General features: G+C 41.9%; 1 protein-coding gene across 1 annotated transcript in view; it reads left to right on the plus strand.

Annotated features, from left to right (window-relative positions):
• Positions 1 to 17,548, plus strand: part of LOC122644266 (guanine nucleotide exchange factor SPIKE 1) — a 164,774-nt gene that overhangs the window by 77,597 nt on the left and 69,629 nt on the right. Inside the window, exons 16-17 of the mRNA XM_043837907.1 lie at positions 1,613 to 1,720; positions 1,879 to 1,916. Of these exons, the coding sequence (XP_043693842.1) occupies positions 1,613 to 1,720; positions 1,879 to 1,916 (146 nt within the window). The remainder of the gene's footprint in view (positions 1 to 1,612; positions 1,721 to 1,878; positions 1,917 to 17,548) is intronic.

Below are 17,548 nucleotides of genomic sequence, written 5' to 3' on the forward strand. Positions count from 1 at the left end.
GCCTGACCTCCCACAGATCTCACACTAGTCCCAACGTCCTCATACATATCCTTTATTATATCCACATATTTACTCGATACCCCTCTCTTCGCTAGAACCTGACGGATTAAGTCTCTAGGGACTCGGTCATAGGCTTTTTCCAGGTCAATAAAGACCATATGGAGGTCCTTTTTGTTATCTCTATATCTTTCCATGAGCCTCAATAAGTAGATAGCTTCCGTCGTGGATCTACCAGGCATGAAGCCAAGTTGGTTCACCGAGATATGGGTCTCTCTTGTCAAACGAGCTTCAATAACCTTCTCCCAAAGTTTTATAGTGTCACTCATAAGCTTAATGCTTCTATAGTTATTGTAGCTTTGGATATCACTTTTATTCTTGTAGCTCCGGACTACAATGCTTTTCCTCCATTCATCTGGCATCTTCCTTGTGTTCATAATCCTGTTAAACAAATTGGTTAACCAATAGACCCACAACTTCCAAAGGTTTTCCACACTTCTATCGGAATCTCATCTAGGCCTGGAGTCTTGCCTGCTTTCATCTTTCTTAAGGCTTCTTTAACTTCTGCTATACTAATCGTTCTTACATATCTGTGCCTTGTGCTGTCTTGAAGAATGAGGTAATTGTCTGTATCATTTCTTCTGAACCTATCTCCAATTAGAAAGTCACGAATATACTCATCCCATCTCTTCACGATGTCCTCATCCCTTATCAACACTCTTCCAATCGTCGCTCTTGATGCACCTCACCTGATCAAAACTTCCTTGCTGTTACTTATCAAAAGAACAAAAAATCTCTTGGCCCTTTTAAGGCGGATCTTTCCCAAGTTATGATTTGTTGCCAAATCATCCTCAGCTATATTGATATTTGATGTCGTAACCTTCAATCATTGCTGACTCCTATCCCTTCTTGAAAGAGAATTTCTACGCTAATAGAATTCACTCCTTCAGTAGGTCCTTGAATTCTTCTAGAACTTTCCTTGTGGAAGATCTGACCATTTCACTCCTAAAGGACCGGATTGTGCATAGATGATCCATCGAAATGGTATGTTGAGATGGATGAGTGGCAAAATAGGGAATAAAATAAAGAATGAACATATTATAAGTAATTTGGGAGTAGCACTAATACATGATAAGTTGAGATTCGATTGAGGTGGCATGGACATGTACAGCGAAGATATCTGAATGCACCTGTACCGTGGAGTGATATGATTCTGAATAGTGGAGATAAAGGACCAATGTTCTGGACTCAAAGTGGGAGACATGGTGAGAAATGACATGCATGGATCAGGGCTGACAACAAGTATGACTATAAATAGAGTTTAGTTGCAAAATAGGATCCGTGTTGCCGACCCCATTTAAATGAGGCAGGGCGTAAATGAGTTGAACTCTTCTTATTCTTCTCTCTCTGTGTGTGGAGTTTGTGACTGAGTTTGTTTGCATGCGGCAGGGGGGGGGTGACTGTTACCCTCACACTTGTGCTTTGTCCATGTGTTTGTGTGTTGGTGGGCGGGTGGGTTTATCTCTTTGATCTTGTGCATTTGTTGAAGTTGTTGAACTTACAGATTTTGTTAGCTGGATGTGTTAGTTAATGTTTCTCTCTCTTTTGCATTCAGGCCATCAACAGTTTAAAGAATGTTGATTCCACTGCTTTAATTCAGTTTCTGCATCCAATTTTGAATATGCTTCTCCATCTCATTGGCGACGGTGGTGAAACCCTTCAGGTCCTTTTATACAAACCTCTCTCTACCTTGTCGCGTGTGTTTGTGTGTCTGCCTGGTGCACTTTATGATTTGGCTTTATGTGCATTCTAATTTTGATGTTTAGATGTTTCCTTGTGCAGTTCCATTTTAATTGTTCTGTGTTTGCTTGGCATTTTCAGGTTGCAGCCTTCCGTGCCATGGTCAATATATTAACAAGGTATACTTCTTGATAATTTTTAAGAATGAAATGTTTTGCTAAATACATCTTTAGAAAGGATTCCCCTCCATTAAAATGTACTTTTCAAAATCTTTCAAGATTAAACTTTTGGGCTGAATGCTCCATAACCTAGTTTACTTGGGAGGATGCACCTTAAGTTTCAGTTAGTGGTCGCGATGGTAATGTCTGATCCTCTTTTTACGTCTTGTTGTGGCAGACTTGTTTTATGGCATAATGAGGTGACTCTACCTTTTGCCAGGGTTCCAAATAACCCAGGGAGGGTGATTTCAACACCTGGATAAGGAAAATATTTCCATGAAATAAGGGAAATCATAGGCAAATCCGGTAGAAATCGTTGAAATGATAGAAATTGTGATGGAAATGTATATATTTTTTCTGCAGTACCTTACAGGATGCTTACGTAAGTGTAAATATACGTTTAGGATTGATTAGATACGCAATAGAATCAAAGAATCATCCAAAGCGGTTTTATGATTCAGAGCTTAAGTTGACTGTTTGTTGCATGTTTTGACCAATATATGCTATTACTAATAAAGGTGTGTACCCAGTGCACGATGCTCCCACCAATGCAGGGTCTGGGGAGAGGCAGATTGATGCAGCACCAACTAAGAAGAAGAAGAAGAAGAAGAAGAAGAAGTCCTGACATTAGGGCTTTGTTAGGGAGCCATAGCTTAGGTTTACATTCTAGTATTTCCTTTCCATACTTAGTTTATTTTCTGTTATTTAAATTGAACCGGTTTAAATTGGTTGCGTCCAATTGGTTCAATTTGGGTCAATTTAAGTAATTTAGCTAAGTGTTTTTTAACTTAAGTTAGTAGTTAGGATATTTTACAGTTTTAATTACTGGCTTTTGAATTATACTCCTTCCCTTCCACGATTTATCAAGGGAGAGGTTATTTTGTACTAGGATTAGGCCATTGGCCCTTTATTATAAAATTAGAAATTGTGGGAGGCTTCCCCACAGTTTATTTGAATTAAAAAAATCGAGCTTTGCTTGTTGGCTGCCATTGTTGCTGCTCCTTGCTCCTTGCTCCTTTGTGAGTGTGCACCCTTGTGGATCTCAAGGTGGAAAGGGATTGGTGGAATCCAATTGACTCCTTACGCCGTGATTGCTGGGAGGATCTTCTTCAGCTTGAAGGTTGTTCTATCCTTCTATCACATAGCTGCTGCCTCCATTGAAGATCTCCTTCAACAAGTAAGTTATTTGATTAATTCAGTCATCCCTTTCTTCTCCCAGTCCTCTACAGTCTACCCACCATTCCCCTTTTTAATTTTGAATCCCATCAAAACCCTATGTCTCCATTAATTCCCATCGACCTCCATAGACCCTAGTGTTCTAAATTCTGTCCAACCATATCCTATCGTCCAATTCCCCTAAAACTTCAGACAGAGAATCACTACATTAACCCCTCCACTCGACCTGGACTGCTGCCCCATCTTCTATAGCTAAACCCTAATTCCCCTTCATCTCCACTAAAACCCTAAATAGTCAAAAACCTGTTCAAACCTAATTAGCCATCCAATTCAGCCCAAATTACTATCGAGTCTCCCCTTTACTGTTTAGAGCACTCGATCCCAAGCCCAGCCCCTATACACCACTTTAATTCCTAAATTCTATTGTTTTCCTAAAACCCAAAACCCAAAACTTAACCCTAGAATTTCCGAATTTTTATTTTCTGTTTAAACCTATTTAAAACCTATACCATTAGCTTCCTTTAGACCTGCCCAACATTATCATGTATCACATTCACTCATTCCCCTTACCTAACCCTAATTTTGAGTTAAATCAGCCTACTTTGCCCCAATCGGCTGATCAATTTCAGATCCATTGTACACCTGATCTCTAGTAGGACTGCCTCCTATTTAGAGCTACATTAACTTGGTATCCGAGCCATGGATGAACATGGCAATCTAGTGCTCAATACAGTGCTACCACACCTACCTGATCCTATGGCAACAATGCTATAATTGTTCCAGAAACTTGCTGCTGACCAATGGGCTGCAACTGATGCAATCATGACTAGATTGCAACACTTGGAAAAACAGAGAGTCCCTCCTGAGAGGGACAACAACTTACCCATAGAGGAAGACAGGTACCAGCTCCATTCAGTGGTGCAGAGACTACCTGATAGAGATGGGGATCCCAGAGATGATTACAGAGATCACAGAGATGGATGCAGAGTTCACATAGATGATTACAAAGATCACAGAGATGGATACAGAGTTCACAGAGATGAACCCAGAGATCACAGAGATGGGTATAGAGTTCACAGAGATGAACCCAGAGATTACAGAGACAGACTCAGAGATGACAAAGATGACAGAGATCATTACAGAGATCATCAAGACAAAACCAAAGGTACCCGTGAGCCTTCCCGAGAATACAGAGATCGATACAGAGGTTACAGAGATAGAGATAGAGCAGACCGGGATAGAAATAGAGGTCGCCAGCCTACCTTTGAGGTGTACATGAGATCCTACTTCACTGGAGACCAGGGCCCTAGTCGGCGCTACACTGACAACCAGAAGGTGAAGCTTGAGCTGAAAGAATTCGATGGTGATCCTAACCCTCAGGTATTTTATGATTGGATTGCTGCTCTAGATGATTATTTTGACTGGTATGATCTGTCTGAAGGGAGGAAAATGAAGCTAGTCCGTACTAATCTTGTCAGACCAGCACGTGAGTGGTGGAGGACCACTGAAAGAGAGATGGACTTTGATGGTACTGCACTCCGTACTTGGGAAGACATGAAATACGACCTGAGTAATAAATATTTGCCAAGGCACTTCAGGTCTCAGTTACAGGATCAATTCAACTCCCTCTGCCAAGGGACCATTACTGTATCTGAGTACATGAGGAAATTCGATGCCCTTTCTTCTCGCACTGGCATTAGGGAGGAGGGCATCCAGATGCTTTCCCGGTTCAGGTTGGGTTGGACAAGTGAGATCAATAGAGCAATTGGGGTGGTTAAAGTTATAGACATTCGAGATTGCTTTGAGAAGGCCTTGAAAGCAGAGGAGCTACTAGCTTCAGGCAAACAGCCGGGTTCTACTTCCAAGCCGGCGTACATCAACACTAGCACCCCACAACAATGTCCTTCTATAGGCAGCACCTCTCGCCTTGCTGTTCCCACGTGTTGATGATAAGGGCAAAGCTCCTATGGGATGTAATGACCCTTTCACTTGTTACTACTGTCTAGACAAGGGGCATATTGCTAGGGACTGCCCACACAAGAAGAAGTCCATCAACGTGGCTGAAAAAGGAGCCCACGAGGATGATGAAGAAAAGGGTTTCGATGCTTATCCTGCTGATAATGATGAAGACGCGGCTGCTTATTTTGAAGATGAAGGTAATGATCCAAGAGGTGTTCATGTGATGCTTCAAGAGACTGCTGTCCAGCCAGAATTCCAGCCTTCTCTATCCGTCAAAGAGCTGCTGTCCACCTACAAGCTTGAGCCATCTGCTGAGGATGATCTTAAGAGACTTGATCCTGATTTGAATGACTATTCTATGATCTCCTACCATTCATTAAAGATGAATGCTTTTAAGTCGGGGAGAGTTGATGCAGCACCAAGTAGGAAGAAGAAGAAGAAGTCCTAACATTAGGGCTTAGTTAGGGAGCCATAGCTTAGGTTTACATTCTAGTATTTCCTTTCCATACTTAATTTATTTTCTATTATTTAAATTGGTTGCATCTAATTGGTTCAATTTGTGTCAATTTAAGTTATTTAGTTAAGTGTTTTTTAACTTAAGTTAGTAGGGGTAGTTAGGATATTTTACAATTTTAATTACTAGCTTTTGAATTTTACGCCTTCCCTTCCACGATTTATCAAGGGAGAGGTTATTTTGTACTAGGATTTGGCCATTGGACTTTATTATAAAATTAGAAATCGTGGGAGGCTCCCCCATAGTTTATTTGAATTAAAAAAAGCGAGCTTTGCTTGTTGGCTGCCATTGTTGCTGCTCTTTGCTCCTTTGTGAGTGTGCATCCTTGTGGATCTCAAGGTGGAAAGGGATTGGTGGAATCCAATTGACTCCTTACGTCGTGATGGCTGGGAGGATCTTCTTTGGCTGGAAGGTGGTTCTATCCTTCTATCAAATAGCTGCTGCCTCCATTGAAGATCTCCTTCAACAAGTAAGTTATTCGATTAATTTTCAGTCATCCCTTTCTTCTCCCAGTTCTCTACAGTCTACTAACCATTCCTCTTTTAATTTTATTTGAATCCCATCAAAACCCTAAGTCTCCATTAATTCCCATCGACCTCCATAAACCCTAGTGTTTTTGTCCAGCCATATCCTATCATCCAAATCCCCTCAAACTTCAAACTCTCCTAAGGACTTCCTAGCATACTTGGGGGCTTTCTAACACATGATTTACTCTTCCAATCTATAAGTGTTCTAAACTCTAAATCTCCAAAGATCAAACTCTTTTCATTCATCTAACTTAGTTGTTTTTTTTAAAAAAGAAATTAGATGTTTACTTATGGTTACCCATTCCCTCAAAAGTTTTCCCCCTTTTTCTTTTAATATTTGTACTCTTCCATTAGAGAATCATTTTCTCCTTTCCTTTCCTTTCTTTTACTATTCTTATCCACTTTCATTTCTTCTTCCTTGCAATGTATAAAAACTATGCACACCAAGTGTTTGATGAAATGCTCAAATGGTCTTTTTATCATTATAGCTTGTGTACCTTGGAATCTAATACACTCTTAATGTCTTTAATACTATTCTCCTATCTTTCTTTTCCATTACTTTCTTTCTTATTGATTTTCTCTTATCTATAATTTCTTCTTCTAGTTACGCACTAAAATGTGCATACAAAATGTTTGTAAGAATGCTTGGTTGAGTCCCTTGGGCTAGAAACTTGTTTGTTTTGGAATCTAAAGCATTCCAAATCTTCCTTAGGTTCTCTATATGTTCCCTTGCATATAATTTGTTAGATTTCCAATCATTTTACAGATGGTAAGAATGATGGAAATTTGTACATGCAAGCCCAATTCCTAGGCCACAACACTCTACATTCTCTAACTAACCTAGTACTTTTATTTTCTTTAAAATAGTTGCTGTCCTAATTCTCGTTTTGTATTTCTTTTGCAGCCTTCCTATTACTATGGCTGCAACTAGAGGTCGTGGGGGAGGTCGAGGTGGTAGGGGAAGAGGTCTTCCCCCAATGGGCCCGGACATTGATCGCTTCTGGTACCAAAATGCACTTGTAGAAGAGCAATTTGCAGACTACTTCATAGACCACCTATTGAAAATGAAAGAGGAATTAATGTAGAAGATTTGGTTTCTTTCAAGGTCCAAGAGAGGTTTGAGAGTTTGGAGTGGCTCCCAATACTACAACCTGACACTGCATGCTATCTTCGCCTATTGCGACACTTTTACTGTAATATGACTTACAGGCATGAGGGAGAGGATGATTTTGTTATCTCCAGTTATGTGAAGGGGCATCGTTTCTCCTCTAACATCGCCCTGCTTGCTCAGATGTTAGGGATTTCAGGTGAGGGAGAGAGGAGCTATTGTCCTCCAAGAACTGAAGTGGGGGATTTTCTTTCTGAAGTGGACAGTGAGATTATCTTCTTGGTTTTCACTATGAAAAGGTGAAGTCAGAGTTGGAGTATGTGCCTTCAGCTCGAGTTCTTTTTAGGATCTGTGGGCACAATGTAGTTCCCAAGGGAGGGCACCGTGCCGAGATCTCTCTCATTCAGGTCTTTGCTACCTTTTGCCTATATGTGGGGTATCCTATGTGCTTGCCCTATCTCATTATGCGGGTAATGGCTAACCGTAGCGACAACCCCGGAGACGGGAACATGCCATATGGGAGGCTTCTCACGAGGATATTCATGCATTGTGGGCTGAGTCTTCAGCGTGAGGAGACTTCACTTCACAAGTCACTGAACTTAGATCGCATTTCCTTGCGCAAGATGAGCATGCCAGATAGGCCATACTCCCCAGTGTTGGTAGAGGATGCCCCTGGAGTTGAGGCACCGATTGAGGCAGAGGAAGACATAGAGGGGGCACAGGCTAGAGTCACTATTAGAGGTTCTCGAGCAGCTAAGCGGGGTCGCTTCACTACAGGCAGCTATCCTACCTTTGGTCATGCGGGCACTTCTTTTCCTCTACTGCCCTGCCTATTCCAGAGGATGTCATTACTTGGGGACAGCTCTTTAGACGTATTGATTCTCTGGGGAGGACTGTGGAGCAAGCGTTTGCTCAGCTTAGCGGGCGAGTAGGTGCCGTAGAGACTCAATTGATTCAGTAGAGATCTCACTTCTCGGGACAGGCACCACCACCACCACCACAGTAGCGATGATATGATGGTTCCCTTTTTGGTTTAGTTTTAGCTTTTCAGTTTCTTCCCTGAAGGATTTTTTTTTTTTGGTGAATAAAAAATTGTATTACCAAAAGGAAAAGGGACAAGAAGGGGGGGGGAATATACAAGGGGGAAGAGAGAGAAGGGGGGGGGGGAGAGCAAACCCGCTAGCGGGTTCTCAATAAAGAGACATCTAAACCCCAGGAAACAACAATATGCCTGTTCCTTGAGGTGTCCAGGAGGGCCTTCAAAGGCAAAACACGAAGCTTGGAGGAGACATCAAAGAAGATGGCTTTTCAAATCAAGTTGAACGAACCAGAGTTGGAGGTCCATCCTCTAAGGTTCCTTTCCATCCAAATGTGATAAAGTGTTGCACCAAAAACAAGTCGCCCAATAGTGTCGCATATGGTTTGCCCAGAAAAGCTCATGTCCAACCAACCAAAGCCACTCTCTAGCAAAGGGAAGAGGTCTCCTAATGCGAGGCCAAATGAAGGTAAGGGCTTTTTTCCAAATGGTAGAAGAGAAGGGGTAGTAAAAAAATAGGTGATCTATGTCTTCATGACCGGTCCAACAAAGGATACACGAGGGGGAGACTGGGATTTTCTGTGAAGAAGGAAGGCTTGGGTTGGGAGGCAAAGTCTGAGAGCTCTCCAGGCTAGAAAGCTATGTCTGGGGATGTGGCCTTTGAACCAGATAAGTTTATGCCAAATGACGTGGGGCATGGGGTCTAGCTGGGTTCCAGGCTGATTTAAAGGAGAAGAGGCCATTTGTGGAGGGAAGCCAGATGGTCTTGTCCGCATGGATAGGGGGGGGATGGGGGGGAGGGGAGGGAGAGAGTCCCAGAACTGGGAGAAGGAGGGGGGAAAGGGGAGGGAGGGGTCCAAGTACCATGGGCAATGATGACAGAGAGAGGGGCGGACTTGGGAATGCCGGTGGAGTAGACAGCTCTCGCACCAAGAAGATTATAAAGGACACCGTTGGGATGCCAAGGGTCAAGCCAAAGGGAGATAGAGGACCCGTCAGATATAGAGGAGGTGGCTCTAAGGGCCAAAGGGCGCAGGAGAAGAATTTTGCGCCAGACCCAGGAGGAATCAGCAGGGGTGGGAGCAGTCCAGATGGAGTCCTTTTTGAGGTGGTGGGAGTATACCCAATTAACCCAAATGGAATCGTGCTTTGAAGTGATTTTCCAAATCAACTTCAGAATACCCGTAGTGTTAAAGTCGCGGATACGACGGATTCCAAGGCCTCCTTCGGATTTGGGGAGACAGATGGATTTCCAGCTGATGGGGTGAAGGAAATGAGAGGTTTCCTTACCTTTCCAGAGGAAAGCACAGAAAAGGGATTCCATGGCCTTGATGGTGGATTTTGGGAGACCAAAGATGCCGCTCCAGTAAATGTAGGAAGATTGGAGGACCGAGCGAATACATTCCAATCTACCTTCATAGGAGAGAAGGCGGCCTTTCCAAAGTTGGAGACGCTTCCGGATATTGTCCAACATGGGGGTGCAATGGTGGCTTGAGAGCCTGGTAGGAATGAGAGGGAGGCCAAGGTATTTTACTGGGATGGCTCCAATAGAGAAGCCAGTGAGCCGTAAGAGGGTATCTTTGTCAGATTCCAACACACCAGCAAGGAAAAGTTTGGATTTAAGGAGGTTGATGCGAAGGCCCGAGAGGGTCTCAAAAAGGTGGAGGGAGTCCATGATGGCCGAGATGGAGGAGGGAGTGGCTTTGGAGAAGATCATAAGATCATTAGCAAAAGCGAGGTGAGAGAGATTGAGGCTTTTGCATTTAGGAATGGGGGGGATGAGAAAAATTTCTTCCTTGAAGGACTATGTACTCTTTTCCTTTGTTTTTCTTGAAAGAAATATAACCCAACGGCATACACTATTGTAATTTTGTAATCACGACTTCGGATATATATAAAAAGTTATGATTTCCCTATTTCTCATCATATTGCATTTTAAGTTCAAAGTTTCTTATTTAGGTTTTATACTTTGTTGCCTCCTATTACATTGTAGCTTTTAGTTGGAGCTTTTATTTTAGCCTAAAGTAGACTCACCTTTGGGTCAATGAGTCTAAGATGCTGCTGTATTATTAATTAGACTGTAAATAGGAGTAGAGCACGAATGCTCTGATACCACTAATTTGTCACACCCCGGCCTAGTGGATAAGGAAATGATGTGACTGGATGCCAATTGACATCCACATAACCACCTGGATCAAAATGCAGTGGAAGAGAACAATAGTAATAATAACAATACTAGTAGGAGAAAGTTTCAGTGATAAGCATATTATATTAATTGAAAACTTGCATTTACACTGTACAACTTCTCAAAAGTAAATACAAGCTCAAGATTATAAAAAACCATTATATGCTTTTCTATAGCAAAAATAATGTATAAACACAAAAGAAATATAGCCTAGTCCGTCAGGCCACATCACAAAAATGCGCACGCGTCGCACACGCAAGAAGCATCATGTACTTCAAGTTCCCGCACCGCATAACCATCATCAGTGTGGAAGTTCAAGGCAGCAACAGTTCCCATTCCTGGTTCCTCACAACCAACCATAGAATTTGAAAAAAAATAAATATCCGTAGGGATGAGCTCCACTGAGCCCAGCCAGGGAAAACATGCAAACAGATGCAAATAGTCCATGATGCATGTCTTAAGCCTAAGCATGCAACTAGCAACAGATCTAAGTCTCATGAAGTTTAAATGCTATTGTAATAGGTATGATATCCTCAGTTCCGGAATCATGCATCAGACCCTAAGAATACCACCATAGTTATCAAGGCGTCGCCAAGGCGTTGCCTTGGTGTCCTGGTGGTTTTCAAGGGTCAAGGCGAATGGTCGCCTTTTGGGAAAGGCATTATGTTATTAATTTATTATTTTATTCTATTTCCTATATTTGTATTGGTTTTGTGTATATGATTTTTATACAATGTGATACACCGAATCATTTAAAAACCAAACAAAATAAAAATATGTAAAATTTTATTTTAGTTCTTAGATTTTCATTGGCTTGTGTACATTACTTTTGTGCATCGTGTTACATGGAATCACCAAAAGCAAACAAAATCAAAAAAACCCTCGACTTCAACTCTCGAGTCTCGATTTCGTGCTCCAGAGACTGTTCCTGCTCAGCGACTCCAGTGCCTTCGACGATGATGAATGCCATGAATCACGACCACAAACTGTGCTCTGGTGAGGGACTGCGACCTCGAATCTTCTCCCGGATAAGTTTCTTTTCTTCTATATTCCACTTTCTTCTTCTTCTTCTTCTTCGTCTTCTTCTTCTTTAAAAGAGAAAATAAAACCCTCGACCTCCTAAGGTAAGTAACTAAAAACTAAAAAGGCTACCTTCTGCTGCTCTTCTATTTTTCATTTTTTTTTCTTATGCTGCTGCTGTTGCTCCATGTCCCACTTCTCACTGGCAGCGAAGAGAAAGAAGGGACGGAGAAAAAAAAAAAGACGAAGAGAAAGAAGGGAAGGAACTGGTTGCTGCTGCCGATGCCGAAGTAGATGCCGCTTCCGCTGCTGCTGTTCGCTGCGAACATGTTGTTCAGGTATGTTTTGACTTTCTTTTTCTTACTCTGTTTTTCTTCTTCTTCTTTTGGCTTCTTTTGTCCTTCTAGTTCTTCCGTCGTCCTCCTCCTGTTTCTGTTTTCTTTTCCTTTTCTTCTGAAAAGAAAACCCTCTAGAAAGGTGAACAATCTGAAACCCTCTTTCCCTGCATTTTTTTTTTTCCTTTTATTCTTGTAGCTTCTTCTTCTCCTCTACCTTCTTCTATGGCTGGCTTTTGCTAGTGGTGGCCGGTGACTTTGGCTGCTACTTTAATTTTTGTGATTCAATGTAAATTGTGCATTTCTTAGTATAATTTATTAATTCATGAAATGCATCTGTTTACTGTTATTATAAGTTATGAAATTTGTGATTATATGGACTATTTATTCTGTCATTATGTGATTCAATGATTTTGTAATCTGTGATGATGAACTATTTATTTTGTGATTATGTAATTATGTGATTCAATTATTTTATTTAGTATATAAGTAAAATTATATTAAAATTAATATGCTATTTGTGTCTAATAAAATGGTTATATAAAAATAAGAACAATAGAGCGCCTTGTTCGCCAAGGCGACGCCTTGGGGCCGCCCTATCGCCAAGGCGCTTAGGAAGGCTCTCAAACGCCATGGTTGCCTTGCCGCCTTGATAACTATGAATACCACTTTGCTACAGTAGGGACCCGCTAGTACTGGAATTACACATCGGTCCCCAGTGAACCCCCAATGTTAACCCTATTGTTTATCCCATTCCGGAATTACTATTCGGACCTAAGACAGTGAATGGCATTCCAGAATCATCCCTTCGGATCGACCACGGGTTATCCAACACCTCACCCCTGTTGATAAGGGTCGTAGGATTGGGTTTTATGATAACCTAACTATATGCATTTTCTAACATGAATGTCATGTGATTCGATAGTAAGTAGTAAAGTAAATCAGTTCCATCATCATCTCTCAACATATATCATTCATAAATTACAAATAAGAATATGAATGCATTATGAAATGTACCATATTATCATGCACATCTCTAATGTAAAAAGAAAACTATAAACTATATGAACATAATTCTGTTATGATGCATGATTAGGTACAGCAAGCATAAACACAAAATAATAATAACAAACACTCTCAAAATAAAGTCAAATTCCACTTACCTTGAGTTGGAGAGTGAGCCAAACTGAAAGTTTTACAGCCTAATATAAATAGTACGTAACATGGATTAGCTCATGGAATAAACCCATACCAAAGCCCTAAGCATTTAGGACAAAATCAGAGGCAGCAGGGGAGGACCGGATGGAGGCTGTCCCCTGAGATTGGTTAACTGGTTGGAGGGCTATACCTCCATCCGGTGGGTGTTACAGTGTGGTGGTTTGGATTGTTCTTTCATGGATCTTGCCATGCATGGAACCCAAAACACAAAATTGGTTTAGGGAAAACATAGAACATAGCTTTTGGGCAACCTAATTGCATGATGGGTTTTAGGTATTTACAACCATTTGCCTAAATTTCTATGGTTGGGCTGAGATGAGTTATAAACTCAGCTGAAACCAAAGAAGAAAGGAAGAATTTGGGCTAATTCAGAATGGTTTGATAGCCTACTTGAATATAGAATGGAGGAGAAGGTAGTATAGTCCAACAATCCAAACCTTTCTTAGAGCCTTTCCTTCTTAAATCCAAGTATTTTAAGCCCCCCTTCCCTTTTCTTCGCTTTCTCTTCTCTTCTTTCTCCAGAGCAGAATTGGTTCTTGTTTAGATAGGAAAATGACTTCTTAAAGCTAAGTGTTGGTTATATGGTAAAGTCACTAAGGTTTGTTTGGTTTGGTCAAAACAGAATTAATTTGGAAAATGTGATTCTCTGAGTTAATTAAACGACAATTAACCCCATAAGGACTTATAGTTAAGTCCCAGGATTGATGTTCTGCGACATAATCGGGAACCCGTTCGTGATGGAACACGGGGATGTGGGCCCCACGGGAGAAAAATTTAGTTTTCAGTCAATACTACACAATTAAAACATTAGTTCTATATATGTAATAATGGATTCTTACCTAAGACCCGGCCTAAGAGATTGATAGATTTTGCATGCACTCCTCCCAGCATACCCCGCATGCAATACTTATGTGTTGACTTTCGTTAGGTTCCTCAGATTCAAAAATGGCCATTTGGGTTTGCTCTTCGATATCCTTCATCGATGAATCAAGGGATTGGTCCGAATCCGCAACTGATACAGCCCACAACATGGAGGCATACATGGTTGTTGAACCTGAACCTGAAAGTACACGAGTTTAGTGAGACCGAATTTAGAGGTGGGTCTCACAGGGGGGGAGTACACTCTACCCAAATTCTTCTTTCGACTCAGAAAAAATTCCAGCAAGGTGTGGTAACCATAAAACCTTGAAGAAAAATCAACTCACATACACCCTTCATGACAACAAACAAGTCCCAAATGATGTAACATACAAACCAATAGCTCCCAAATTCACCACACAAAGCATTTCTAGCAAGATAAAGGGAAGAAAAGCAAATCTGGCGGTACTTGGCAGATTCTAAAGGGATGAGTTGTGCTCCAACAACTCATCCTTTAAGTGACAAAGAGCATGGTGGGTTGAAAGGCAACCGTAGGGCGAATATGGCAAGCATAGGCCCACTCCTAAAGATTTTCTCCTTTTTGCTTGTGAAGAGTGAATGGAAATGAGCCCTAGAATGACTTAAAAGGCATCTCAAAACCCTAAACACGAGTCTGACTTAACGTCCAGCTGGTCGACTGCCACGATAAATCAGTCAACTGCTTGAAGCCTCCATTAGGCAGCTTGGTCATTCGGAGGCATACCGGTTGACCGCCACTTCATCCGGATGAGGATCTGGTCAGGTTCTTGGGCATCCGGCTAATGTCGATTACTCTAAGGAAGTTGGCTCTACACATACTGGTCGACCGCTTGGAGCATTTGGTTGGCCGGATTGGCCTCTAAAGCGTTTGGACTTCTATCCACTCAAACTTCCATATTTTCTTCGTACGGACTCCAAATGACCATATTCCAGTGACATTGGATAGAGATATGCTACATTTCAAATGAAGACATCTTCAACTCAGGTGGAGTGCACCGGTTCTCAAAAATTGGCTTGAACCTGACTGATGTGCAACCACTGGTGTCTTCAACTAGAGCGCCATGCCTGAAGAGCATGCCGTAACTTTCCACTCTCATATCGGATCAACCTCGTTCAAATTTTACTCAAAATTTACTCAGAGATCTTCACTTTTCATGTTTGAGCTCCTCCAAATTCTGAATGCAAGTTACTTTAAAAATTCCACGAAGCTGCTACACTAACATCAAATGGCCCCTTGCTGGGGTATCAGATACCACCAAAGCTTCCCTTTCCTCCCTTACCGGCTTTACCCTAGGCACCCCCCCAGTCCGCTATCTTGGCCTCCCCCTTATCCCAGCTAGACTCTCAGCCCACCACTGTTCCCCCATTTAGATCTCCTCCGCAAGAGGCTGCAGCTTTGGAAAGCCAAGCTTCTCTCCTATGCTGGTCGGCTTGAGCTTATTAGATCGGTTCTCCAATCTTGTTACATCTATTGGAGTGGTGTTTTTGGCCTTCCCAAGGCTACTATCAAGGGAGCGAAATCTATTATGTGTACTTTCCTCTGGAAAGGTGTGGACTCAGCCAGATTTCTTCACCTTAAGAGTTGGTCCTCCCTTTGCCTCCCCAAATCTGAAGGAGGGCTTGGGATTCGGAGGATAAAAGATGTCAACATTGCTGGTTCGATCAAGCTTATCTGGAAGCTCCTCTCCAACAAAACCAGCATTTGGACTTCTTGGGTGTATGTTGGGCCTCTCCGTAGAGACTCTATCTAGACTGTTAGCTCAGTGGCAGACTCCTCTTGGGTGTGGCGCAGAATTCTTTAAGTGAGGCATATCGGTAGAGAGGCCATTTCTTGCAGGATCGATGATGGCATGTCTACCTCTCTTTGGCTGGACAAATGGCACCCTTTAGGCGTTCTATCTACCCTTGTCAGCCCCCGTGACATTTACTCCTCTGGATTGGACAGATCAGCCCTAGTTGCCTCCATCATCAGCAGAGGTTCCTGGTCCCCCACCCTTTCCCCCCTCCCCTGGCAGACCTTTGGAGCTCCCTCCCCCCTATCCCCCCTGGCCACCGAGGTAGAGGTGACACCACCTTGTGGCTCCCTTCCCCCTCTGGTAGATTCAGTTCCCACTCTGCTTGGGGTATGGTTAGATATAGAGGGACCTCTTATCCTTGGCACAAAGCTGTCTGGTTTAAAGGGCACATTCCTCGCCACAGTCTTACCGCTTGGCGTGCCCTAGCGAACTGCCTCCCCACTCAGGCTTTCCTTATCCATCACCATATGCAGGTCTCTCCCAATTGCTGTCTTTGTTGGAATGGCATTGAAGATACAGATCATCTGTTTTTCTCTTGCCCCTTTGCTTCTTCCATCTGGACCCGCGTCTTTAGGAATTGTTGGCCTAACCGCCGTAGCCCTCTTCCTCTCAGCAGGGAATGGGTTTAGATTGATATGACGTTCGGAGGAAAGACGATTTGTGATTCGGTAGGTAAGATAGCCTTTTGTGCCACTATCTCCCACATTTGAATGGAACGCAACCTTAGAAGATGGACGTCCAACTCCTGCTCTTTTGACAAGATTTGGAATGCCATCTTTTTTGATGTTTCATCTAAAGTTAGTTCCCTCCCTTTCTCTGATGTCATGGCTACCCCAAGGAACAGGCTCATTGTTGTCTCCTGGGGTCTTCCTCTCTCCATTTTGCGCCCTAGCTAGCCTTTAGCTTTGGTTGTTTGCCCTTGGGCATGTATATTCCTTCTTCTTCTTCGTACTTTAAATTTTTATTCATCCAAAAAAAAAAACATCAAATGGCCTAGGTACCACATCACTGCCACTGTACATAGCTCCAACCATATTTGTCAAGGCGTTGCCTAGGCGCCACCTTGGCATCCAGGCGGATTTGTAGGTGCCTAGTTAGCTGTTGCCTAATTGTAGGGCGCCTTTCATTTGTTAAATTGGTATCGAACCAGGTTCTGGCACTTATGTATGCCAAATATCATTTAAGTAAATGAAATATCTTTGTTATTTCATTTACTTAAGATATTATTCATAAATAAGCAAATACCCTCTATTTGAATCCAATAAAAATGGTTAGAAAGTTTAAATTCCAGACGGATAAAAAGTTAACCCACCCCAGTTCAAGAACAGAAACTGGATTTTTGGCGGTAGGTGAAATTTTCAACTTTCTAATGCTGGAGTTTTTCTCAATTCTAAAAATTCCATAAATCTTTTTTTTTTTTTGGGTGAATAATTCCATAAATCTTAATATGGTTAAACATTGCTACAAACTACAAGTGCGATAAAATATTCATTTATTCTGTTATCTAAAAAAATATTTTCATTCAGAGTGATTTTGACAGCATTCGCGCACACCAAATAAAGTTTGACTGGAATATAACTCCTTCAATATAAATCAGATTTAACAATCTTGGATTTGTTGGAAAGCTGGTTTTGTGCTCTACCTAATACAAAATGTCTCATGTAAAATAAAATCGTTTGATTAATCAAATTTCTTAGAGAGCAAGAACATTTCTGTAAATTGAGAGCAGGTTAATTACTTATTGATAAGATCATAGTTTCTAAGAACAGTATAAACCAAATGTGAGACTAATTATACCTGAAAATGACCAATTCCAAGAACA

This window comes from Telopea speciosissima, chromosome 10 (assembly GCF_018873765.1).
Source record: "Telopea speciosissima isolate NSW1024214 ecotype Mountain lineage chromosome 10, Tspe_v1, whole genome shotgun sequence".
NCBI classification, from domain to species: Eukaryota; Viridiplantae; Streptophyta; class Magnoliopsida; order Proteales; family Proteaceae; genus Telopea; species Telopea speciosissima.